At 47.8% G+C, this 27,459-nt stretch overlaps 1 protein-coding gene across 1 annotated transcript; it reads left to right on the forward strand.

Annotated features, from left to right (window-relative positions):
* On the forward strand, nucleotides 1-26,537 carry LOC121587815 (transcription factor cwo-like). Its single transcript, XM_041904987.1, has 5 exons — nucleotides 1-2,085; nucleotides 21,557-21,680; nucleotides 22,878-23,211; nucleotides 23,283-24,126; nucleotides 24,351-26,537. The coding sequence occupies exons 1-5, from the start codon at nucleotides 2,027-2,029 to the stop codon at nucleotides 24,631-24,633; spliced, it is 1,644 nt and encodes a 547-aa protein (XP_041760921.1). The 5' UTR covers nucleotides 1-2,026; the 3' UTR covers nucleotides 24,634-26,537.
* Nucleotides 26,538-27,459: the final 922 nt, after the last annotated feature.

Consider the following 27,459-nt stretch of genomic DNA (forward strand, 5'->3'; position numbering starts at 1 on the left):
CGCGAGCGCCCGCCTCTTTTCGACATTCATCCGCAGCTTCTGGCGTAGTACACGTGGTGTGCGCAGCAAAACTTCCACTGACCAGTCCGCGACCGCTAGTAGCGTTTCTGTCTTTGCCGTTCCCTGTGCCTTTACCGCAGATAGTTGGCCGGATGTCCGATGTGTGTAATGTGCGCTGAGTGAAGAGGAAAAATACCCTGCAACCGTTTCGCTTACAGGCCGCTTTGCCGGTGTGATTTTGTGCTGCAGATGCACCATCAGTGCAAGTCTGCCTAATGATCAAATCAGTGTACTGAAAGTAAGGCGTGTGGGTGTTTTGTTGAAAATTAAAAAAATAATTGCAGTGAGAGTATGTGTTGAAGACCAGCCGTATCTAAATGTGTGCAGTGTGCGTCTAAGCGAGTGTGGTGTGTAGGCATTTGGTGCAAGCTACAATTCCGGTATCGCAGATCTCGACGAAAGTGCATTTGGAGGTTTTTTCGGAGGCAGCAATTGAGTTCTAAAACTTGCACAGTAGCGCACAACGAGTACGTGAGAGCTGCAGGGGAGCAAAAAGTGTACCATTCCATGTGGATGTGATTATTGATTTAAAGCAAAACAGCGAAGCAATCACACGTGTCGACAAGTGAGAGTCTATTTTCGTCCGATCAGCAAGAAGCCAGACGATTCTGTGGTAGTGTATGTGTGTGTTTGTGTGTGCAAGTTTGTTCATTTGTGTGGTTGCCGTACAGTGCCAGGAAGCGTTGTTCGCGGGAGAGTAAATAGCAGAAAATCAATCAAAAAGAGCCGCCAGTTTAGAGCGAGGAACATAGCCAGTGTCGCCATAGTTGGTGAAAAATCAGTGAAATTCCGAACCCACCTGTGAAGTCCTGTGCTGGACAGGAAGTTCCGGTTGGGTAGGCGTGAGCGAAAGTGAGAGCGAGAAAGAGTCACTCAAAAGGCAGAAGGGCAGGCAACGCTGACCCAATCCTTTTTAGCGATCGACTCAACGTCCCCGAAAACCGTCTTCATGTATAAGTTCTTCGTGAATTCCAGTGTTAAGTACATAATCAAGTAGAAGCGACTGTTCAATTGCGCGAGAGGCTGTGTGTGTGAGAGAGAGTGTGCAACAGGAAGTGGAGTAAAGGTCAAATCATAGGAAAAGCTCACCCTTCTGTGTACAGCAGAAAAAGGCTCGTGTGAGACGCACGTGCTAGTTTTCCCTAGAGAGAAAGAGAGAACACTCTCCCACCCCAACTGGACACAGCTGCGTGTACCGCCACGCAACACTTTCCATTTTTCTTCCATTTTCCATTCCGACCGTACCCTCCACAACGGATTTCATGTGTAAAGCGGCAGCGACCGGGAAGAATACGCTCCTGCTCGATAACAACAAACGTGTCCGTTCGTTTTTCCGCAAACCGCGCTACACGCACTTCTGCTCCGTCTGGTACATCATAGAGGGACGGTCCGGCACGAGGAAAACACCGCACGACCCGTTTGTCTGTATCGCTCGCACTACCACCCGGTCCAGCAGCATCCGTGAAAGCCCGTAGAAGCTGACTCCGGCCACCACCGCCCTGTTTAGAACCTGAAGCAATTGCCTCCCAGCCCTCGTTCAGCACTCGTTCAGTGCAGTTCAGGATTCCGCCAGTACGCGCCTGTACCGACCCGACGAGTGACTTCGAGTCGCAATACGCCTAGAGACGGTCTCTGGTTTTGTGGTAGCGGGTAATACACGCAGTAGAAGCAAGTGTCCCAAGCTGTTCTGAAGTTTTCGTGAAAAAAAAACAACAAACAAACAAACGGACGTCTAAGGTGGTGTTGGCCAACAGCTGTGCCAGCGGACCTTTCCAGTAAAGTGTGAACTTTACATAAACAGAACAGAAATCTAACAAAAAAAAAAAGAAAAAAGCAGCATAGTACCAGGGCGTGCGATCAAGGTGCGAAAAGTGCAGTGCTAAGTTGGTGGCAGCAAGTGCGATCACTTTTTCCCGTATTCGTAACGTTCGAGAAGTTGCAGCGCAAAGCGGAACCAAAGAGCACCATGGAAGCGTACTGGGAAGCAGCGAATGGTCATGCACCGCATTCTTTGAAATACGAGAGGTAAGTCACACACACTCGCCGAAGGCTACTGCTGCGGATGATCTGTGCGGGATAGACAAGACAAGAAGTCACAGCGCGATGCTGCGAGGTCCGACTGGTGCCTCGGCAGTGTCTAGCGAGCGCTGCGGAGAAATGTGCGGGAAGTGCGGTTCGTGTACTAAATAAATAGCGCGCAGCATATCGAAGAAGCTCGCCCGCCCGGTCCGGGGGTCCGTTGCACGGTAAATTCTTGACCTCTGTCAAGGTTGCTCCTTTACTATTAGCGGGAGACGGGACGGGACCGGACGCGAGTATGGTTTGCTGGCCTGTTGAACATTGGACCGGTTTTGTGCCGCGAGGATCGAATGTGCTGACACAGAGCCGACGCACCGCACCTCAACAAGCCCGTGGCGTGTCGCACGTCCTCTGTGTTCCGTTGGTGCGCTTACGGTGTGCGTTGTATTTTTACCGATTTGATACTCGATTTTAAACTGCGCGAACCAGCTAACCGAAGGCGTTTTATCGCGAACCGTGCATTAGTTCTACAATGCTAATGGAGAACTGGGAAAGTTCGATACTTGTGCGCACCCAGCCACACATAGATACGCCACAAAAAGCAAGAAATTAAAAAAAAAACATTGGTTCGGAAAGAACGGTTCGGGCCGTATTGCTTCATCATTGGTTGTTTAATTTGCATGAAATTTAGAACAAACTTAATGGCCTACCTGTTCCTTGATATACAGGAAATTAAAACGTTTCGTGTTTAACAAGTACACTATTTATTGACGACGTTATTGATGACTTATTTGTGGTGCAGCAGGCAACAATCCCTATACCCTTCCCGAACGCGCGGCAAGTGGTCACGTGTAAGTGGAGAAGGGATTTAACAGTACCGACGACCATCGACGACACACCACTTCCCTGTTTGCAAAATCAACAGCAAAAAGCACCACCCTGCTAGGTGCTAATCGTGTACCGTGTACCGATGAGCAAAAGCCCTCTTGACTCGCCTGACGTCAGGTTGTTGGCCGGGTGGTTTTTCTGCCTCTTTGGTGTTTAAGCCAGCGCTCGCCCCCAGGCCCAGGCTTCAAGTGGCCCGGAGGAATGTGGTCCTAATGCAAACAAATAGAGAGATGCCCGTCGATAACAAAATGAGGCTCTTTGTTGTGCCTTTTCGCCCACCCTGTGCTGATGTGTCTAGCTGATGATGTCTTGCAGGGTTTGGGGTAGCAAACTCTGGCAAACTGCTTCAAAGAGCTAACTCAAAACGTACCTCGTCCACCAGCTCGCTTTAGTACCGGGTGCTCGCCATCGGTGCTCGCGGCAAGTTACCGCGGCTGGCTTATCAACAATGGGACGGAGCTGTCTGTGTCGTAGTTCGGTTTCGGTGTATGTTGTGGTAGATAACAGTCCGGGGTCTCGGTGTGCGTACGACCGACGAGCGAACGCACACAAAGCCAGAGCGGACCGTCGGAAACGTGGCCAACGCTAACCGCGACCCGCTGACCCCTGTGCAGGTGTCGCCCTGGTACACCCGAACTCCATTTCCGCTCGCGATAGTGATCCAGTTCGGTCACGTAGGCTGTCACAAGTGGAAGGCCAGAAATTCAGCTGGTTTTGGCTTTAGGACTTTGCTTGGTAAAATGAACGATTTTAGTTGTTGGGGTTGTTAATACATGCGGTTTGATCTGTGGTTTGAAGCTACGAGTTGTGTTGTGCAAGGAAGAAAAGAAGAAATTACAATGTTTACAATGGTATGCAACAACATGGCAAACGCAAAACCTCAATCCCCGAGCCAGTTTATCGGTTGTCCAGTGCTGTGGATGGAAAGACCTAGAGCTTGGCCTACAAGTTGTTGGCTGCTGCTGGTTGTTGTTGACACGATGCTATTTCTGGCACTGATAAGAGTTCATTCGCTAACCGTCTGGGCGGGTGAAAAAGGTTGCGAAGAAAGAGAGCCAAGAAACAACAACAATGCATGCCTTTCTCGCCTCAATAATCATAATAGCATACAAACACACACACATGGACACCAACAAATTGTGATAGAAATTGTTATCACGTGTGGCACACGGGTGCGAGGCAGCACACATACATTTACAAGATGGCCCACCATCGAGGGGGTGCGATGTCTGTCTGGTGTGTGTTAACTGGTCCGGGCAAAAGGGCGTATGTGCCGCTGCCACCCAGTGCATCGGCCGTGGCCCGAGTCCCGTGCCAGACAAGTGGCGCTGTGTGCGTGTGCGCGGGAAGAGAGGAGCGCCTGTCTGGCGTCCGCGCTGTGTCAGGTGATCCAGACCCGGCCCGAGTCGAGTGCCTGCTGTGTGATGGGTCCAATCATGGAGCAATGAGAAGCACTTGTTTACGGGTCCGCACATCATCTAGCTGTTGTGGAGTGCATAAAGCTGCTGACGTCCAACAGCGAGAGATTGTGTGAGGATGTCGCTGCGAAGCGTAATTTCTAAGAGCTCAAGTGCCTCTAGAGTGACGCAGCTTGACCGTATTACAAAGATCTTTGAGGTGTTTAACCTCACGAGGAAGAAGCATTCAAATAAAATTGAAACAATCGTCACCGGTAAACGTAATCCTTAACGTGCCAAACATTGGAAAAAGATCACCCTCATGAAACTAATTCCTGAAGGGTTTAGCGAAATTGAAACGTTGCTCCAGAATCACCCGGCTAACATCTTCAAGCCCAATTGAAGGATACAGTTGCTCCGTTCACCAGCGCGGCGACTACTGTGTGCGTGGCACACATCGCAATTCCGCTGATTACGGCACACGCAAACGGCAAGTAAAGGCCAGTGGCGAGCGGCAAACAACGCCTCCCACCTCCCCTCTCCGTCGTAATCAGGCAAAGCGAGATCTTCCTCGAGAGCAAATTGGCTTGTTGCTGTTGCCTGCTGCCATCGTCGCGTTAACACCCCGCGCGCGATCACGTGATCAACGCGCATGACTCAGCCCGCCCGTTGATATGGCCGTGGTAGGACGCGCGGCAACACGTTGCAAACTGGCTGGGAGCGGGGGGTGCAGCGTCCCGTTAGCTTTCTGCTGGGACAGGAAAATCCTACGTCGCAAAATACCCTTTCCAACGCCCTGACCCGATGTGCTAATGTAGTTGCAGGAAATTTCGCATTTACGCATCAAACATTTATTTGGGAGGGGGAACGACATCGGAGTGAGGCAACTTCGCGCTTACGGGTGCTTATCATTGTGAAAAAGGGGAAGCACTTGCTAGCGAGCAAGAAAGAATGGCGGATAGGCTTTGGCGATAAAGCATGCAAACCCCTGACTGGTTCGCCGCCCCGTCTCACGTGTTCCAGTTGCTAGATAATGCCGCGAATCGCGTCAATCAATCGATAAACGCGGGGCGAGTTATATGTCTGGGACGGGTTTAACAACAAAAGAAAAAAGAAAACTACACTGATGAACTGTTTTGATGCAATGCTTTTGATACGCTGATAAGAACCAACCGGAAATGTACGGTGCTGACTGTGTATGTGTGTGTGATTTGCTTATATCTTGGTCGCTTATCTGGTTCACCGCAACGATCCCTGGTGGAATGTTGTGGTTCAGTTGCAAAATCGTTCCTTTTAGGTTCATGTTTCAAAATCCGTGCTAATTGCAGACGACGCTGACCTTACCGACTTACCAATATATTTGCAAGTGCTTCCGAAACGCCTCAGATGTAACGAAATATCGCATCTTTTAAATTAATTTCGCTCGGCATTAAAGTGGCAGCAATGATCCGGCTCGGAAAGCTACAGCTGACTTGAGCCGTGCGAACACAAGTAGCTGATCTTGATCAACACATGATGTGCTATATTTAAAAGCAGGATGCTATTTTTGCACGCATTTGCGCCCGATCGAGCATAAAGTGCGTGGGCGGGGCAGGGTGAACATTGTGGGATGTGTATATTTGTGTTTTCCCTTCACCGTAAAAACCCAAATTCCTCGTCCCGCGCCAGCCAGACCAACACACACACACACACACTCGATTCGGACAGAAGGAGCGCCATTTGGACAGATGGGTTGGGTGCTCGGATGGCGTGAGATTTATTCATCTGTTTTCGTCGAATGCTCTCGACGTTTTGCTGCCGCTGCTGCCGGTTTCGACATCGCGTAAACGTAGAATGTCCTACCGGAAAACCACTGCATGAATGACCACTTGGTAAACGCATTGCGCATGGTGGTGTATCGTAAATACAGCGGGAATCGATTTGTGCACAAGATAGTGGTTTCTGCTCCGATTAGTTCGTCACCGCGGAGGTGAACCGTACCGTTCGTCCTTCGTGCAGCTTTAATTTGACAGTTAGCAGCAACAAAAAAAAAAAGAAGCTCCCAAAATTATTGGTCACTCGACGGGATGGGAAGATGCAACCGAAATGCTTCGAGCTGCGTTGTTGCCGACAATGCTTAGCAACAGCATTACGATGCGAAACTTATCGCACAACGCGCAGCCACAAACAGCCAACCGAAATCAAACAAAACAAAACAAATGTGCGCGTGTTGTCCACTGGGTGGTTGTCGTGTACCAAATTCTACTTCCCTCCTACTCCTCTCCCGCACCCCCAAATCACATGAGTAAGCATAAAAAAAGGTAGACAAGCATTATCACGAACTGCTTCTTAGCGCTTGCGTGTATTCCTATTTTGGACGCCGAATCCGAGCCGATGGGGTTCTGGATCGCCGAGAACTGGACTGGATGAAGATGACATTACGACCCAGCTACGCCTGTGAAAGGGACGCGATCTTTACGTCATGCACGGCAAGGGTCACCGAGGTCTGCACCGGCGGGGGTCCCGGTCGTACGATGATGGAATTTGCGAACCGAAACCAAACTCGCGCACCAGTTGAATCTCCTAGAACTCGCGCATTTCCAGCTGGTACGGAAAGTCCGTTTCTTTTCGACTGCCAACAGAGGTCAACGCTGATAGCAATGCTGACGAAGATGACGAGCATGTTTTGTTTTTCCTCACAGCTTTTTTCCTTCTACCGTTGGTGACATACGCCATTGCTTTGGCCATTGCAAGTGTGGCGAAGAAGTTACATTTGTTTGTTTGACCATCATTCGATTCAGGTGGTTGGCTGCATCGGCGTAACGATCGGCTTGGCACTCCAAGCGCAACGACACTTTATTTATAGTCATGTTTTGAGCAACTCATTTTACCAAGTTGTTTTTTTATCACGATCATGTATAATTTTGCGTGCGTTTATTTTTAGCAATGCGCTTGTAGTGACTTTGCCCCGAAACAAACAAAAACAAGCGCTTCAAGAAATTTTGATAACGAATATTTGAAACGATGACAGATTTGTCTTGTTTTTGCACCCTGGTGTAAATTAGCTAACTATCAAATTGTCAAACTTACATTAAAAAAGGGTCAAGGTGGACTGTTTTAGCAAAGCAGCAGGAACCATTTTTGCTTCAAAAAAAGGAGCAAGAAAATAGTTTTCCCCCGAGTGCCGATCAGCTTACCACGGCTGCGCCGCACAGCATAAAACACATCCGGCACGGCATGGTGCTAGGGCCGCATGCCGTTCGTGTGCACACTATTTGCGTCACGTTTCCGTCACGCGATGTGCTGCGCGTCAAGGTGTGGTGGGTGGTTTATTTTCCACCGCTTTAAATATACAACAGCTACCAACCCGATGCCGTGGGGGATTTCCCTGGAATCCTTCGGGCAGGAAGGAAAGCTGCTGCTATCTTTATCCTTGTTCGCTGGTCAGTGCGGCACGCTGTGTTAGGCTGTAAACGATAACATGCCAACGCGGTGACGCTATTGCTGATGGGTTATAAATACTTTTGTTCAACACATCGCTATTAATGTTTTATTACTTGGTAAACCGTACTAAGCGTTTGATTGCTGGCAAATGGCTAGGTTGCAGCAGGAATACTTGAAGTATCGTTTTTTTCTTTTCCTGCTGGTATGCAAGACATAGCCGCGTTGTCTTTAGTGTGCTTGAGCAGCTGGTAGAGCGCATCATTGAAGGAAATATTCCCAAATATTGAATGTCTTCATTCGTCTGGACATTTTTCCGAATGACTGCGTCTATGGTGCTTAGCATCATTGACTCATTAGCTACTTTCAATAATTAATGAAAATGTCCTCCTTTCAGGAGTCTAACTCAATAAAGTATATCAAAGTTCTAAAATGAATAATGCTTTTGTAGACTGCCACTGAAAGTGCCGCTACTATTAGCGTCCGGCATGAACTTTTCAATCCTGCACCAATTTAGTATCTAACCGATCGCACTCAACCCCCATCCGCTCGCTAGAGCCTCCAACAGACCGGTTGTTGCCGTTGCCGCTGCCTGTTGCCAAGTGAACCGATCGCGCCCCAACCCTTCGCGCACGGTGGACGCAGGCTTTGGGGAGGCGGGTGTTAGGTGAAAAAATTTCCGTCACGTGTACCGGCATGTGTGTGAGCGAGCGGCTCGCTGCGTCCGCTCGGTGTGGTGGGTTTGTGCCGCCGCTTTCCCGACAGCAAATTATAGTCTGGGTCATACGTTTTTCCAGCCTTCAACTCCGTAACCTCGTAACCGTTACTGGCACGCCGCACAACAGCAACAACAGCAAACAGCAAAACCTATCGCTGTTCAACAGCAACACACACCCAGGCAAAATCGTTCGCCGGAAAAGCCGATTATGCTTCCGCAGTTGCGATGGAGACTGCTATTAGGTTGCTGCGGCAGCAGACTTGAAGCGTTTGCTTTTTTTTTTGTGTTGTCGTTCAAGCAATTTGAACTTCGTTCTTTTTGAGAAGGATTTTTGTTAGGTTCTGTAGCTCTCTTTGCAGTGGTTATTTCTGAGTCACAAAGTACGTTCAATGTTTATAATACGGTGTAAAATTGGTATGAGATCACCACAGGGCATAGCAGCTGTTAAAACTCTTAACGGTGGAGGCACATGCCCGACGAAACACGTGTGCTAGAAAAACCACCTATTGGAGGCGATTAAACAAATAGTTCAAAATTTCTATCGTCTGTTATTGCTCGATTGAACGCTGTTAACACGAAGAAGATAAGTTAGCCCAAACCTCCACGGAACATGTGTGTCGCATCGCAAAAACAATCTATCGTACGAGTGAATGGTGGATAAAATAACTCTTCGCAACTCATCTTGCCATTTAGGTACGGACCAGTGATCACGTTTTGTAAAGCCTTTTTTTCTTGCGTGTTGTGCAAACGGTCGTTGCTGGATTTTTAAACACTTTACTCATACCACGTTAAAAAGAAAAAAATAAGAAGAACTAGCGGAGGAGCAACAAAAAACACACCCATCAAACACACACACACACACACACACACACACACACACACACACATATACTTTATGTGCGTACAGACTGGTCGATTAATACGTTTGCGTTGAATCCGCACATGTTTCGCGTGGTCACCGCCCCGACGATGCTGGTCATGCGTGCCGTGGCTATTTTTAGCGCGACTCACGAGCCGCTCAACAACACTTTCGGCAGGAAGTAAGGGGTGCGAAGTGCGAGGGATCTCAAGACAAGAGGAAGACACAAGAGCAACATCTACCAACCAAAAAAAAAAAAAAAACCCCAAAATACCACATGATCACTGTGTGGCGCACTGGCAACACTGTTGCTGCCGTCTTGCCTCTCGCGCGATGGAGCCGCGCAAGTGTGTCGCACGAACACACACAGCGCACGGGGTGGTTTCTTCGGTTGGTTCAATTCGTCTCGCCTATCATTTTTTTGTATTCTTTTTTTTTCTTGCCGCTTGCTCTTATCATATCTTTCGGCTACTATTTGTTTAGGTTTTTACGTGCCAACGGTTGGTACCATCCCAACCACGTCGATCCGATCTGGTCGGAATTTTAATTTCGCATGCCACCTCTATGGAAATCAGTTGAGCGTTCGCGTTCTCGCGGCAAACCATCGTATGCTGGTCAACGCGCGTTTGGCCGCCCTCAAAGCACCGGGTGTGGAGCGCTGTGTTTATGCTGTTTTGCTCCGTGGGAGAACAAAGAATGTGCATGCAGGCGATGGCAGAGGCAAAAAAGGCAACCCCGCGCTGTCACACGTTGACGCAGAGTGCGACAAATACCACGGCCCATACCATGAATAACACCAGTTGGCGAACCGGTATAGTAAGGTTTCGATGCGGTGTGTGTGCGTGTATTACTATTTTTTTTTGCTCCGCTGGTCTGTCGACCGCGGGCACGACGACAACAACGGTACGACCGATCGGTGATCAATTTCCGCGTTCGCATTCGTTTGGCGCTCGCACGATCTCTTGACGAGTGAGTTGCGTTAGCGGATGGACAAAGGCACTGATTGATAAGTGTCTAGTGTTCACAGGACCCGCGTGGGAATTTAGCGTGATTTATAATAAATCTGATATGATGGACCATGTGTGAAGGTTTGAGCTTTATGTTTAACAAAAAATTCTCTATATTTTGTTCATAAAACACCCCAGCTATATACAATCTAGTAGGATTTGAACTTCTCATGACACCTCCACCGGGAGAGAAGTGAAGGGACAGCTTTAAGCAGCTCTTTTGTAAGCTAATACACGCCCGGAACGTTAGTCTCTGGTCGCCAAGACCTAGGGTGGGGAGAGCGGGGCCGTGGGACAACTCCAACGAGACGCAACCTGCGCACACGGCAACGGTGGCTGATCGCAAACAGGCACGGGCGCACGTTTTTGCCATTTAAAATCAATCCAACGGCGTCATCGCGCGATCGCAAACGTTGACCGGCGAAGCTAGGGGACGGGGGTTTCTTCGCGCGGGTTGGGACGGGTGCTGTAAGAGGGTAAGTGGTTTCTTGATTCCGTGCTCCGGCAAATACCGGAGACGGATCGGTGCGTACTGGCTAGATCTTGAACTTCATTTTGAAGCACAGTTACTGGGCATGGAAAGGTTGGCAGTTGATGATTCAACCCGTTAAATTTAGTACGTTGTCAGTTGGGATGCGTTGTTTTTTGCACGAGCCGTTTTAATGCTGATCAATCCGGTTCAACGAAAGGAAGTAGATCAGTCAGATCCTCTTGGGTATGGCTGAATAATATGAATAACGTTTTGTATGTGTTTGATTGTAACAATATGCAAGATTGTAGTGAAACAGAAGATACATGACATTTGATAGTTGGAAGATGACAATTGGGGAATGATATTTTAATTTCATATTTATTTTGACATCTGGTGTCATAAACAATGTTAACATATAAAACCACACGCATTAGCTATTAGATCTTAGTTTTTAGAGGTAGGTTTTTTTCTCATAAGAATTGATCGATGTTGACCGATAGATGTTAAAAATTAAAAACAAATTATTAAAACAAAAATATTACGTCACACATAATAACATCAGAAAGTTCCATGAGATACATTTCTATAGTTATCTAGTGTTAATTTTAAATAATCATCAGAGTTAAGGGAGTCTTTTTTATGATTCTATGAAAACTCATCAACATTATTCCCTCGAAGGCAAGTATACAACCCAATGTCTTAGCGTCAGTTCCCAAAACAAGCACCAGTAAGACAACCTTCAGCCAAGAGTGCAAGTTTGTATGAAAAACCTTCCACCGTTGAGGCATTGAGGGCCAGCGTTTCGAGCTAAAGTAAACACACGGCAACCTCCACCTGGTAGCCATCGTCCAGGAAAATTATTTCCGTCCTCCAACCAGAACCTTCCGACCGACTAAAAAAGTCAAAAGAAAATGACCCAAGAATGTACCATGTGGCTGTTGCATGGCACCTCGGGGTGCGCTAAAATGTTTACATCGCACGCTGGCCAGAAAGGACAAACACTGCCGCCTCCCTGCCACCCGTTCCGTTGCGATGGGCGGACACTTGCTAAAGATATTTTCGCTCGCCATAATTACCATCCCCCGGCCTGGGATGGGCAATGTTGGGGCGTGTGGTCAGCTCACCCGCCAAATGTAGCATCACGTGAGCATTCTTTTACCCTTTGGACCATTGTCGTCGGCTGCTTTCCTCGCAATGTAACGCGGCGGGAGTCACGCACAATGACGGTGCTGGTATTTCCATCGCTCGCCACTTTTATTTAGCAACACTCGAACGAGGCCAGCCGCGCATTGGGGATTGATTAGCGTTGGGATGAGTTTTATTTTCTTCAAAACCGTGCTATATTTACTACCTCCATTCCACCACTCCCTTGCAGCCCCTGTGTAATCGTCTTTAGTGCCAAAAAAAGCAGATCCACTACCAGACTGCTACACATCTGCGTTAGTCTCCTTCTCGCACTCCAAGGTTGTAGCTGGAACGAATGTTTGGAAACTCGCCCGGGCTGCGGAGTGCTGCTAAATGGTTGTGTCCACAAGTGGACGTAGCTTCATAAGCCCGTCACGATCAGCTAGACACGTGCATCGATGCTCTCTTCTAGAAGATCGACAAATTGATTTAGCTCATTCGAAAGCACTTCGGGATGGCAGGTGTGAGATGATTTGTAAACAAATACACCACACCGAGCTGCCAAGTGTTTGGGAGGAATTGAAAGTAAGCTGGAAACGTCACTACTGTATCTTTCCAGTGCTGCCACCAATCAAAGACAGAGTGCTGGCGTATAATTGAACCATGTGGTGTGGTATGGCGTTGGCGATGGTTTCAATTTTCCCGATCTCGGCAGAACCGGTACCGGCAGCGCAAGTGTCAGAAGGAAGTCGAAGGCTAACTACTTCCCTGCACGTACTGCATGTACACATTCCTACCTGTCAAGACGACGAGGGCTGTTCGACTTTGGACAAGCATGTGCTCAGCTGTGGCTTGAATGCTGCAAGTGTAGTACTGATATGATCATCAAAGTCCATGCGCCCGCATGTGCGTTCTCTCTGTGTGGCTATAAATAATACTCGTTCTTGTAGTGAACCTGCCCTAGGGCGAAGAATTTTTCGAGCCTCGATTGTCCCAAAAACCTACGCAAACAAGCTACAGTCGTTGGTAATACATGATCTAGAAGTGCATACATTCAAACAAGAACATCGCATTTTTGGTTACAGTTTCGTCTACACACCTGTTGTTATACTCTGGAAAATGTCCTAAGCATGAACTTCTGAGGCCAGATCAATGCAGCTGGTCAATGGCAATCGATCGACTTAATGCTGTGGTTTCCAGCAAAAAAAGAATGGTATGTTTGTACATTACAGCTCGGTTATTACATTCTTTGAGGATCGATGGTTCAAAAAAGCAAAAACAAACCGGTTCACAACATCGCTGTGTAGGAAAAAGAAAAAAAAAAATAGAAACTCCCAACCGTTCGTTCGGGATCTTGTTCGATCAGTTAGTATTCTTTGCCCGGTTCGAAAAAGTGCTCAAATTCCCCCTCTCATTCTGCATCTCACGGAAATGCGCTCGTGACGGAATGCAATCGTGCAATAGGGACGGCTGGCAATTGCAGCCCGCTTGGCACGTAAGTTTGAACAGGGTTGGAATCGGTTTCCATTTTTTTCCTTCAACTTTTGCCCGCAAGGAGGGTGGGAGAGATTAATTTATGTCGATAAAGGAGAGCTGCGGGCGTGCAAATAGCAAATCCAAAGCAAAGCGCGAAGGGATTATTGGCCCGAACAAACATTGTCGCCAAGCCGGGGAGGGCCGGGGGAGGGCTTGCACAAACAGGAAATCCATCAGCGATCTGTGGGCTCGTAGCGCTCGGTAGAATGTAAATAAATAAATAAATTAATATGATATCTTGTTTGCCTGCACTGCGCACACCCAAGTGCAAGGGGGTGGGCTTGCGGCTGGAGCGTCTAAGTGAGCGGAAATGGTGGCCACACTTAGGATGCACAGGCAGGCAAACTTTGTGTCGGTTCGGTGGTGAGAACTTTGCTAGAAATGGTGCGCTCGCTCGTACGTTGAGTGTTATTGCAGTTCTTTCGCTTCGTTTCAGCTGCATCAAATATAACGGAGACAGAGGTTTTGAATTGAGATTGAAATTGAACTCAGGGCGCGTTTACAGCTTTACAGCTCAAGATTGTTTTTTTTTTTGCTACCAACAATGCTTACACGAATCACTTGAAGATTTCTTATGTTTTTCTAATGTTGCAGTTCAATTCCTGCAAAACACATTAGTTGTTAAAAAAAGATTTTAAATTGATTTCGTTATATTTGTTAATGGGGGATTAAACCGTCGCCGAAGTAAGGTGTTATGTTTAAACGAATCATTAGAAATAATGTTAATAGAAAGAAAACGCTGTCTAATTATACGTTAAATTGAAATTATAGCACATTCGTTCTAGTACACAAATCAAACATTTGTAAAGTAAAAGTTGATCTCACAAAATGTCCTATAAGGAACGGTAACCGGCACCATTCGTGCGCCAACAGTGCTGCCATGTCAGTCAAGTGGTGACTGCTGTTTCGTCGGCATGCAACGCCACCGATCTGCGTTAATCGTGATCCATCATCGTCCCAGCTCTAGCGGATGAAGGCCCGCCTGCGCGAGCTTAGCTCTTCTCGCGGACGGCTTATTGGCCGCATGGTGTATGTAATTTAACGGCGCATGACGTCGGTAGATCCGACGCGACACATTCAAACGAGAACGAGGCGAGCAAAACTGAGAAGCTAAACGAAAAAATGTTGAAGAGGGAAGGGGTGGACGGGGGAGAAACACCAACAGACACACCACGCCGCTATCACGTGCAGGAATGGGTTGGCGTGCCAGCAGCAACGTTTGTGCCTGACGGATATTTATTTTCCGTGCTGTTGTGTGTGTGTGTGTGCATGGTTAGGGGGTGTTTTTTGTGTGTACACCAATTCCTCGAACATTCGAACGCCTGCCAGAAGAGAGCAGAAACGCAGCACGCACACAAACACACACACTCTCCCGTCTAATGGGGTGGTACCGCCTTAGCGAACACTTGTTGCCCGACAGCGAAACGCCGCCATGGCCCATGGCACACATTGGGGGGCCACTATGCGCCGTTTCGGAGGGTGGTGGCCGCACGGACGGTTCCATGTGGTAGGCCCTCCCCGGTCTGTGTGTGTGTGTGTTTGTTTGCGCGAACGTGGGTGTGTTGACGAACGAATCGAAAGAATTCTACACCAGCAAACAGCGCAAACAGCACAAAGGCGCGCTGCGCTGCTGGCGTGCTCGTAAATGCGGAAAAAGAAAGAACGCGCAGAACGGTGGAGACGGCCGGTGGACCTGCCCGCGGACCACGGATGGTTCGTGGTGCGTGGCGCGCGGCGGGTGTTTGGGTGGTTTTGTTTTGTTCATTCGCTCCCCAGGCCTGCACGACTCATTGCACACACGAAGGGTGCGATGCAGCCGACACGTGAGTGCGCACTTGCGGTGGTGATGGTGTAGCGCGGCCACCGTGCGGATTGCTGTTCGCTTCCGCGTAGGAACACGCCGATCGGGGTGGGGCAGTACTACGGTTGGATTTGTACTACCCGTCTGCACCGTGTTGGCATAGAAAATGTGTAGGAAAAAAGCATTTGGTACACATCAAAACCAGCTTAAACATGATTAGGAAGCATAAATGGATTATTATCTACTCCTTAACACTCTTACTCTTAAGTAGTTGGAAACATTCAACAAATAATAAATTTGACAATGCCTCGGAGGAAATGCATTACACTCGAAGAGTGCACCAGACCGATCATCCACGCTCAAGGCAGATAAAGCAAGTTGCATAAAGTGCACACAAACACAAACCTGTACACACACACACACCGTCGTTGTGTGTACGTGTGACAAACGCAACCGGCGACACTTGCCGTGATGCACTTCGCTGGCGGCGGTAACCTTCGACGAGTTTATTGACGTGCGCACGTCCCGTCCCGTGTCGCATCGCTGTCATCCCACCATTGGTTTCCCCTCTTTCCCGTTCGCAGTCAGACAAACGCAAATACAACTCGCGAGAAAATTCACACGATCTCTCCCTCTCTGTCTGTGGGCCAGGCTGTACGTAGACCGGAGCTGGCAGATGCAAGTGCAAGAAGTGCAACCAGCAGGAGTCACGTTACGAGAGCTAACGCGTTACCATCCCGTGAGTCGTGCAAAACTTCCCTTGGGCAATACAGTGCAGTGGGAAAGGTAAAGGGCGCTAAGAAAGACGACGATCGGCCATTGTACCGAGACGTTCTGCAGCACATGGCAGGATGGCAGATTTATTCTCGCGAGACCACTTCCGGATCCGTCCCCATGGGCCGGTGTCAAGCGGACGGTGACGTTAACAAAATTGTATTTACAGCTGTGTGCGAGCAACACGTAGCAGCAGCAGCACTGCTACTGAAGAGTCTTAATTCAATGAGGAAAATTAAAGCAAAAACAAACAAAAACGAACTGCCCTCCTTAGACGGAAGACTGCGGAAGAAATCGTTTCCTACCGCGCTTTTTTTTTACGCTTGAAAGCAACAGGTTGTTTTTGAGACAGCCATGGACTTGCGTTTTACCGTTCGGTCGGATCGTCGAACACAACCATTCACGGACATTTTTGGTTGCGATCACGTGCCCAGGCCACACACTCACACGAAACAGGACGTTCGATTCCTACGTACGTCAGGGGCAAACATAATGAATGAATCAGTCATCTCGACGCACAATCTAGCAATGTCGTTTGTCGATTGTTGTTGCGATCGTTCTAGACGCTTCGGCCGCGCCCTTTCTATTTCCGAAACCGTGTCGTTTGTTTTTCTCTCATTTTTTTTTATATTTTTAATTTTAACAACCGTACCGTGACGCGCCTTTTTTCGTTTGCTCTGTATCCTCGCGCATGGGACGTTGCGTGAGGTGGACCCATATTGTAAGGCAGCTAAGGTGACCCGCTGGGAAGAAGAGTGTGTGATATTTTTGGGCAAATATCTGTATTGGATTTCATAGATATTGCAATATTAGAATGTTGGCTAATTAAAATAGTCACAACTGAGCAGTTAGAGCAACGGAGAGCTAGCAAAGAAAATAGCTTCCGGTATGTGGCCATAAATACACACACACACATATAATTTACAATAATTCACACACACACACACACACACACACACACACACACGACGTGACGGGTGCGCCAAGTGTCGGTTCCATTTTTAGATCATGGCCGCGCCTCATCAAACATCTTCCCATAGCTACCGACCGGCGCTGCAATGGAATCTTGAATCGGCATTAAACGTAGCTGTTACTGGGGACGTCGCCTCACGTTTGAAGAATGCTAGGCGTTATCCATCCTTGGGTAAAGGACAGTAGTTCTGTATTTAAAAAATGAGCTAAAGTTAGTGGACATATGTGCCCTAATGTCGATATAAGAGCATAAATCTATTTCAGACTAAAAAGCTGTCGTTTATTCAAGTAAAACCGTAGATAAGCGCATACGAGGACATAAAATCTGAAGCTTTGTTCCACTCCTCATTGGGGATACAGCCCGGCTCCTCGTCTACATGTGATGAAGCGCCAGCTTTCGGTGGATGCCAACGGGCGCATTGGCTTTCGTGTAAGAAATTCCAACATTCAGAGCAACGCAAGGGGCTTCGGGGGGAGGAATCTGTCGCTACAGTTTTGCCAGCGCCTCTCTCGCACACGTTCGGTATGGCCCAGGAATGGCGGTGGCAGGCAGGGTCCGCTGACGAGTGTCTCTCGTTGGTCACGTTTGTTGGCATTTGCTCAAATAGTTCGTTTTCATTTGCCTTTTTCTCTCAACACTTTACAACTCTTGTGTTGTCTGCAGTGTGTTCGTTCGGGTGGCATCACCCCTAATCGCGTCGACTCTTTCACTCGCTCTCTCTCTCTCTGTTTCACAATCTCTATGTGTGCATAATTTTGAATGATTAAAAATAGCACACACGATGCAGAACACCCCAATGTGCACCATCTTCTCTCTCTCTCTCTCTCTCTCTCTCTCTCTCTCTCTCTCTCTCTCTCTCTCTTGTCCTTATACTTCACTATTTTCCTTTCCCTACATGATGATATCCCATCGAACAGGATAACGTAAACGATCTGTATCCGTTCGCCACCGCCGGATGGTATACAACACTCGATACAACGTTTCTGAGCCTCGCTAAGATGCGTGCCATAGGAAGCGAGATGAGAAAAGTAGCGAGTATACATATGTGCAACAGCACATTCTGTGCGGATTTTTTTGGCAACGGCGTCATTAGGCCGATGCTCTCCCGTGCAAAAGGTAACAGCACTGGCGGACTGGCGGCGTGTTTTGCCAAATCCGAAGCGTCCTCCCCAAACGGCAAACTGCCCCATCGAAACGTGGGGCAGTATGCAGCCTGCGAAGAAACACGTTCGCGATTCTATTTTTCGTTGTCAGCTTGGGGATGGCATCAACAGCCGCGCAAAAAAAAAAGGAAACGAGTGCATGCTGACACGAGCGAATCTAGAGGGATGTTTGTTTTAATTTTTTTTTACAGGCGGCACGAATTGCGTTTGCCACGATGCCATTGATGGCTGACTAATGAATTTAGCAAATACAGAAGAAGGTCCAAAGGGTGGTACAAGCTGCGATTTTTCTCTCTCTCTCTATAAACAAAGCACAGACGCGGTGGAGTAAAACGATGGGTAATCTCAATATTGATTGAAATGGAGCGTTGGAGCCTGAATACAGTGCTAAGAGATGAAGAGTTTAGGCATTACAAGTCGGTTGTTTAAAACAATTCGTTTACACAACTTACAATTGCATGCCTCAAATTGTTCTTTGTTGTGTTTCTTGTTTAAAATTTAATAATTAAAGAAAGCCGATGTCCGTACCGATATTAGCGCTGTTGTTTGTTCCCGTACATTTCAAATGTTGAAATAATACAGCGAGACGAGCTGATGCGACGGCGCTGGGTGTAATTTATTTTGACTCACAGTTAAGTGGGTAATTTATTCCACAACGCCGTGCGGTGGGCGAGAACTCCAAAAATATGGGCTACACAGCAAAAAAAAAAACATAAATGTGCAAAAGCAAGGGAACAAAACATGTGATGTGGAACCCCGTTAAACTGTTTACAAGTTAGATCGCACGAAATCATGCTATGCTCTGGGATTAATTTAAAAGTGAGATCCTGGACGGTCCTGGCCGGCAGCGGTAACCAGTGTACTTTGACCACATTCTAGACCACCCGAACCAGGGCTGTTTTGCTCACACACACTCTTACCCAAATGCCCGTGCTCGGTCACGTTGTGTCCTTTGGCACGTTGCGCAATGCAAACGAGAACCGTTTCCCCAAAATTCCTGATCTACCACTCCCGATTGCTCCATCCATTGCCGCACAGAGGACACGTAACCGGGACATGTGTATGTGTGTGTGTGTGCAGCATTTCTCCGCCGTTCCGTGCGTGGCGCACGGAAACATGTGACAATTTGTGTATGTAAATGGGTGCCTTGCCATAGAACCCAATGGGTGTACGGTTGGGGGTTAGCATTAGTCCGAGGGACACCCCAGTGTCGCACGCGGAAGCATGGCCTTTATCGTGGCTCGCAGACGACGGCACAAACAGAAGCAAAGCTTGGCGCGTTTAACGGGCAGAGCATATATTTAAATCGCAACTAGATAGCGCACCAGAGTGTGTGCGCGCGCGCGTTCGGTCCGAGCACGTGGGCTGTGTGCCGTCTTGGAAGTTTGTATAATTTATGTCTCCCTCCTCCTTCTCTCCCAGTTTTCGCTCCGTTTCTTAGCCGGTCGTATTACAATTGGAAATGGTTCACGTTTTTCAGTGCGCGAGAGCAAAACAAATTGTAACAAACAAAGTTGAAGTCAATCAGCATACGCGTTGTGCCCGGGGACGAGCCGGGAGCGCTTCGATGCTCCGCCAGCCCAGCACACAAAAGGATGCCGGGGAACGCATTCGCATTAACTGGAGCACGCGCGTGTTCACGTGTTCCGGCTCCCGGCCCAGCCAGCTGTCCTTGTGACCTATTGTTTGGGTTCGGTGGGATGCTGCCCGCGTACGCGGGGTGCGAAGAGGAAGCGACAGCCGTTCTCAATCTCATGCTGTCGAAAGTGTGACTTCGTGCATGAGTCACCGAGTGACTGCATGATGCCTGGCCGCGTTGTTGATAATGTGATGGCCCGGTGGCACGTCTGCTGCTTTAGAAGTCTCACGCTCGCAAGGCGCGCTCACGCGGCAGTATCACGCGTGGATCGATGACGGTCGTGGGACGACATAGGGTAGGGCCTGCGGTTGGCGATGCAAGCCCTTGTGGCAGGACAACGCGACAACTGTTGGAAATTTACGCTTTTCTAATGCGTTTGCGAGCAAAGAGTGCAGCGATAGGGTGTGGAGCCAAAAATTACCTGCTTCGATAGGCAAGTATCACCACACTCACACATTAATCACATTGCGCTCAAAACATTGGCAGCGATATAGGAGAACCCACTTGACACGGTTGCCCATGATCCAACAGCCTGGAGCACACCACGTCCAGAAGAAGTTATCGGTGGCACGATACGGCTTGTCGGTAAAACGTGCGCTAATTAGTGTGGGTTTTATTAGCGACGGCGAGCGCTCACTAGTTGCTGCCGTAATGGACACATTGTTGCAGTGCTTGTGCGCTGCTGCCTATCCGATGGGTCATCAACCGCTAGGGCAACCGATGCTCCAACGCTTGCAAAAATGGGTACGATACCGAGGTGGGTGGTGTGTCGTAGCGCTGTAACCTGCTGCATTACTCATCCTCACACAGGGCAAGAAGCGAAGGGAGGAAAGTATTGAAGCCACCCGTGCTCTTCGTAACTCTCTTTGTCTTTTCTATGATCTCATCTTAGCATCATCATAAACCTACCCGACATGACCCCTGAAAAAACCCCTGCCGATCATAAGCCTTTCCAGTTTCTCCGCATCCCCAGGCTCGGCAAGGACTGGTTTGCGCATGGTCGTAGCGTAATGTAAATCACCACGATTTCCGTTAAACTAAAAAACCATCTAAAGGTAGCAACCAGTAGTCCTCCTGCTGGTTGAATAAAAAAGAATGAATAATGAGTGAACCTCTGCATTTCTGTAAGGACCGATAAAGCGATTAAAATATTATCCAACCTTTGCGTCTTCCTAAAGCAGCAACGTTTTGAAGAGGTTGTCGCCTCCTCAGAAGGATAATGGTAATGATGTTTGTACTATATGTGGGACGGTATGGAAAATGATGAGATGACTTCCTTTCGACGCGGTATACCTTTACAATTTTAACGTTGACCTTCAAAGGGTGTTCCTCAACGCAACAATGTACTTTAATGTGTGCTTAACAGAACAATGATGGATAACTTCCAATACGTAGGAAGTGGTGCTGGGTGGCGATGTTCTACACTTTAACCTTTGAGAGAGGCAATATAATAAATTGTTTTAGCCATACGAAAGCAGTAAAAACCAATAGAGCAATAAAGTTATAACTTTATCATACGAACAAGAACAAAACAAGCAAAATGAATTATTTAATATTGAAAATAAAATAATTGATTCTGTATAAAATAATTGTAAAGTCACGGTATCAATCCATAAAACCTACTTTCAGTTTAATCTATTTTATGTTTGAATAGTTTTTTTTTCTGCCTTTGCTAATCATAAATTACTCTGTTTGCTCGTTGCAGTGAGGCTGGTGTGCCCGGATACACGTATTGCGGTGAGCCGGGGCTCAACTTTTCCGCCAACAATACCACCTACAGCGAAGATGATGCCGATTTTCCACCAGGACGACGGGGCAAAACATCACGGGTAGGCGAGACTAGACAGATTTATGTTCCATTTTCCGCTCATCATATTACGATCAGGGTGATTAGTATGGCGCGCTTTAATTCCAACTTAGATTACCAACCAGTGCTTTTTTTAAATCTTTTATAGCATATTTTATTACTCTTTTATACCGCAATGTCTTGGGCGTAGCATCTTGAAAACATTGCAGAGAATGTGATTTTAAATCTTGCGTATAGTTTTACTGTGCACTCTATCCAGTTCCAAAATTAGTAAAAAAAACTAAATATAGTTTACTACTAAGATTCGTAGTCGATATCCATATCTTGTCCAAGTTCGTATCGAATTCCCCGAGCTCATCTTGTCAAGGCTTCACTTAGCTACTCAATAAGAAGGACACTGCTAATCCCCTCTCCCCACTGCATCAATCTTAAAATAGATGTTGCTGTTGAACTTCCTTGATCTAGAAACGTGAGAAGCGTGCACGAAATAATAGAAACGACACGTGATTATCTGCTGTTGCCATCCTGCCCTTAGTATCGGTAGAGTAGCTCCCGCGGCTCGGCACGAGATTCCAGTCGAGGTCTTTTGGAGCATTGATTACCGGGCGCTATCGCCTGTATCGATGGTAATGGGGGTACGCGGAGCAGTACAGCTCGGCTATCAGTCAGCTAGCGTTCATGCTAGCGGTACATCACCGGACCCGACACCGTTGTCTTATCAATTGAAACACGTCAAACCTTAATCGATGTCACCGCGTCACACCTCGTTGCGGTCGGACAGACGGCACTAATTACTGCATCCGCGTTCCGTTCGCTCACGTTCCCTGCCTGTTGGTAAAACAACAAACTACTGCTTCGTTTCATGGCACGAAATCAAGCGTTTCATTTCACGTGACATGACATGAGGAATCAATCGAATTAATGAATAACGATTCGGTGGCGGACATGCACATGCACTCAGACACCGTTTGGGATTGAGCGAACGCATAAAACAACAGTTCTCAGTTCTGATCCGTCTGCCTTGCTAGTGCCGTGAATTGAATTGCATGGACTGATTGGCAAACACATACATTTTAGAATCGCTAGAATCGTTGCATTCAATTTATGTATAGAATTCTCATGCAAACAAACAAAAACATCCATCCAAAACCATGTCGAACCAAATCAAAACAACCACATTAACCATGCTGTCTATCGTGTTCCATTTCCCCATCCGCAGCAAGATCCACTGTCGCACCGGATCATTGAGAAACGGCGCCGAGATCGGATGAACTCCTGCCTGGCCGACCTTTCGCGACTCATTCCGCAGCAGTACATGCGCAAAGGTCGGGGACGGGTGGAAAAGACGGAAATCATCGAGATGGCCATACGCCACCTGAAGAACCTGCAGAGCCAGGAGTGCGGCCGGGAGTCGTCCTGCGCCGAGCAGTATCGCCACGGGTACAACGAGTGTCTGGCCGAGGCGGCCAAGTTTATGATGCGCGAGCGGGGCGAGGAGATGTGCTTTCGCATGGTCGCTCACCTAAAGGAGCACTGCAATGAGATTATGAAGGGTAGGTGTTTAAGCGTGTGTAAGTGTTTTGATATAGTTCGCTGATTGTGACCTGTTTTTGTTCGCCCGCAGGTGAATTGAGCAAGACACGTTGCGGCACGGAGATGGCAAACGGTGGCAGCCCCATCTATCTGGCCAGCGGGCAGCTGGGCCACCTGCGGGAAATACTCACCTGCCCGTCGGATCTCGAGCACAGCAGCAACGACCATCACGACGTGAAGGATCTGAGCTTCCGCAGTGCGACGAGCACGAGCAGCAGCACGCACAGCAACAACAACCCGCAGCAGGCTGCCGTCATTACCTCGACTGCGCCGAGCATCGTGCAGCACCATCTGGACACGTCCAGCAACCACTCGACGCAGGACTACGACGCACCGTCCCCGCCGGCCCGGCTGTGCCCGAACGGTACCGGCACCAGCCTGCAGCAAGACACGAACAACAACATCAACCAGCACGAGAGCGTCCTGCGCACGATCCGCATGCGCAAGTTCTCGGAGCACGCTTCGCCGGAGCACGAGCACAGCCACAACAGCTACAAGTTCAAGAACTACATCCAGCAACGGTTTTCGCAGGACACGCACGAAAATGGGCACGGAACCGATTTCGATCGCAGCCCGGTGTCGCTGCACGAGGATCAGCATATGCATCAGCAGCCGCACTCGCTGCGCGCCTCGCCACTGACCAACGGTAGCAGTGGCAGTATGTCCGGGGCCGATTCCAAGTCCTCCAGCACGAGCACACTGACCGGGAAGTCGTCGACCGTGGCATCGTCCACGGACGAGCCACTGTCACTGAAGCGAAAGCTGCCCAGTACTCCGGTCAGAAATGGGGCCGAATCCCGGCCGCAGGTCCGATGGAGAATGGAGCGCACCACCACAACCACCATCACCAGCAGCAAGGGGCGGCGGAGCAGTGCGTGCCGCTGGAGAAAAAGCTGGCGCTCGCTAGAAATGGCCACCCGTTGGCAGCGTCATCGTCGTCGTCCTCCTCATCGGTGACGCCACTGCCGGCGTCCGAGATAAAGCACGAGCTGCTATCGTCGCTCGGAAGTGCGGTGGTAGCAATGGGACCAACGGCGACTCCCGCCTTTGCACATCACCATCACCAGCAGCAACAGCAGCAACATCACCACCATCCCAGTTCCTACCATCCGGTGCCGATTTTTGCCTGCCACACGCAGGGTTTCTACATCCCGCTGAACGTGGACTACGAAACTCTGTTGCCCTACCTGAACGGGATCGATCTGCTGAGCAAAAACTTCCTACAGATGCCGCCGCTGCACCCGATCAGCATTAGCGTTAACTACACGCCCGGAACGCTGGGCGGCAGTGGGGGCAGCTTGCTGCTGAAGGCATCGGCCGTGAACGGGCTCAACTCACAGACGAAGGCAAAACTGGTGGAAGGTATCATCAATGGATGTTAGGACAGACACACCCCCACCCACACATGCGCATGAAAGCACACCGACTTAGAAAGTTGCATTTTCTCGTGCCGTTCTCCATGGGTCGATGTTGATCGTAGAGGATGTATGTATGTTTGTGTGTGCGTGTATTCTACTAGCTGTACTAGGATAATAACTTTTCTAGGATCGTGCACAGCACGGTCGTGAGTCGCTTAGGATGGCAGATTTAAGGAAGAGGATGGCAGATTTAAAGCCGTCCCAGATCTTAAACGATACTATCAATCCAGAGAAATCCTAGAAGGATAGCAATGCGATGCGAATGTAGTAGGGTGCTGCACGAGCGGCGTGAGTTAAAAATTGTAAAACAAATGTAATCAATAACGTAGCTGTGGCAGATATCCAGTTCCGCATAGGACAAACATATTTAAACTCAGGTAACACAGTCTCCATCTCTATTTGTGTGCTGGACTGTGTACGTACAATTTGCTGTTAGTCGACGACGAATACACGCGTCCAAAGGTACCGATACAACCCAATAAAGTGAATACAGTTCGTGAAACTGCAAAATGCTGAACCAAGTACGGGAAGCAAGGACAATTTGATTAATCTTGACAGGTCTGGTTTTTCCCTCAGTGAGGAATAAGAGATTACACAAACTGCATACAATTCTGATACGATCGTAGATTATTCCAAAACTGTAACTACGACCATGATTTGTTCGTACGTTTACTTAAGACGTAGAGACACCGAATGACCTCAACCATCATAACGATCATCGTTCATATTGGTAACAGACAGGCAGATGAAGAAGATCATTCGATAGGGATTTTTTTGTTGTGTTCGAACACCACCATCACCAGCACCGCCTCCGCCACCAACCTTAACCACCAGCACCACCTAGTCCTTTACATTTTTAATGCGCTCCAGTTAGATCAAACATGATTTTTTAATGCACACTCTTCAATTTTATTTTCTCTATTGTTTAAAGGCTCCGAGAACTTTCTTAACCGAGGACAATTAATCTGTGATACTGTGGAAAAATAGTAGGAAATGCCGGGCTGGGTAAAAATTACCACTCCCAAAAACGGGAGGAAATACGGAAAACATGTGCCGTTGCGTGAGAGAAAGAGAGAGTGTATGAGAGAGAGAGAGAGAGAGAGAGAGAGAGAGAGAGAGAGAGAGAAAGAGAGATAGATAGATAGAGAGAGAGGGAGAGAGAGAGAGAGAAACAAAGTTAAAAGGAACCATTTTAAATAGTGTGGTTTGTAAATAGGAACAACAACAGGAATAGAGATGTAATCGGAAGGTGTATTCACTAACACAGAGTGAAGCATTTGGTGGAGAACTTACAGAAAAGACCATATGTGTAAAATAAGTGATAGAAATCGAACGAGAAAAGAAACAAGCAGACCACCAGCAAACAGGGTAATTGTGCTGTGTGCGTTGTGTGCATATTCCTACACCGTTTGCGAGGACAATGCGCGACAAGAAGGGAAAACGGTAGGAAACGAAAATTATTGGTAGCAATGGATTACTCCTTCCCACCCACCAACTCTGCCATAGGTTGGGAAGCAACCAGCACCTCTACCAAAATGTCGTTAAACGGTATACATTTGTACGTAATGCAGCCCGAACTTTTTTTTTGTATAAATCGCATACAGTTAGCTCTGAGGTGTCTTTTTTACTTTTTAGCCTTTTTTATACATTATACTGAACCAACGCAAGTATCTGAGTAAACAAAACAACCCAACAAATATACCAACCTACATGCATATGAGAGATATGTGCGTAACCAATGTGAAACGGCCAGGATGCATATGAGGGGCAATTTAGAACAACGCCGCTTAAAAAGTGGTATTGAGCCATTATATCCATATACATTTGCGCTACAGCCAGCGAAAAATATAAGTCTATATAAAATTGAACCGAATGTTGCTTTCTATTTTTATTTTGTGTGGCTTGCAGCATAAATCCGAAAAAATATTAAATTATTCAAACGTAAGCCACGCAAACGTTATAGTGTCTCCGAAATACACTAGAACTTATTTTCGCAAAATTCTGGGTAGCAAAACCCTTTTGAAACCAGATATTTTGCGACCAAGAAGTTTGCGATCAAGAAGTTTGCGACCAAGAAGTTTGCGATCAAGAATTTTGCAAACAAGAAGTTTGCGACCAAGAAGTTTGAAACCAAGGATATGGCAACCATTGAATTGGCGACCAAGAAGTTTGCGACCAAATGTTTGCGACAAAAATGTTTGGCCCAAAATGTTTTGAGTGGAATTATGCGAACAAGAAGTTTGCGACCAAGAATTAGGCGAACAAGATGTTGCGGCCAAGAAGTTTGCTAACAAGAAGTTTGCGAACAAGAAGTTTGCGACCAAGAAGTTTGCGACCAATAAGTTTGCGACAGAAAAATTGGGCGACCAAGATCCTTGCGATCAAAGATTTTGTTATGTGAGACCGCGTATCTCGGGGTTTACCTGTACGTAATTTTCATCGTAGCGTCCTCTATTGGACGGTTCTGTTCAAATGACGGATTTGTCGAGCAGCTATATGACGCCAGTGTGGCCAGATTTTTATTGGCGGTTTTCGGTAGGAGCGTCAACATTTTATCGGTAGTTTTCGGTAGGCGTTTCCATTTGTATTACCAGCACGTCCATTTTCATCGCATCTCATAATGTACAGACACGGGCCTTAGTTGTCAGTGTTGAACTTCTGGTTCTGGTCGCTGATGATTTCCATGTTTCAGATGGAGTTTACAGCTTTAAATCATTTGGTAAATGGTTTTATGACTTTTCGGTCAGAATTATGAGAAATTCTGTGATTTTCGGTAGGATAAATGAAATT

The sequence above is a fragment of the Anopheles merus genome, chromosome 2R (assembly GCF_017562075.2).
Source record: "Anopheles merus strain MAF chromosome 2R, AmerM5.1, whole genome shotgun sequence".
Taxonomy (NCBI): Eukaryota; Metazoa; Arthropoda; class Insecta; order Diptera; family Culicidae; genus Anopheles; species Anopheles merus.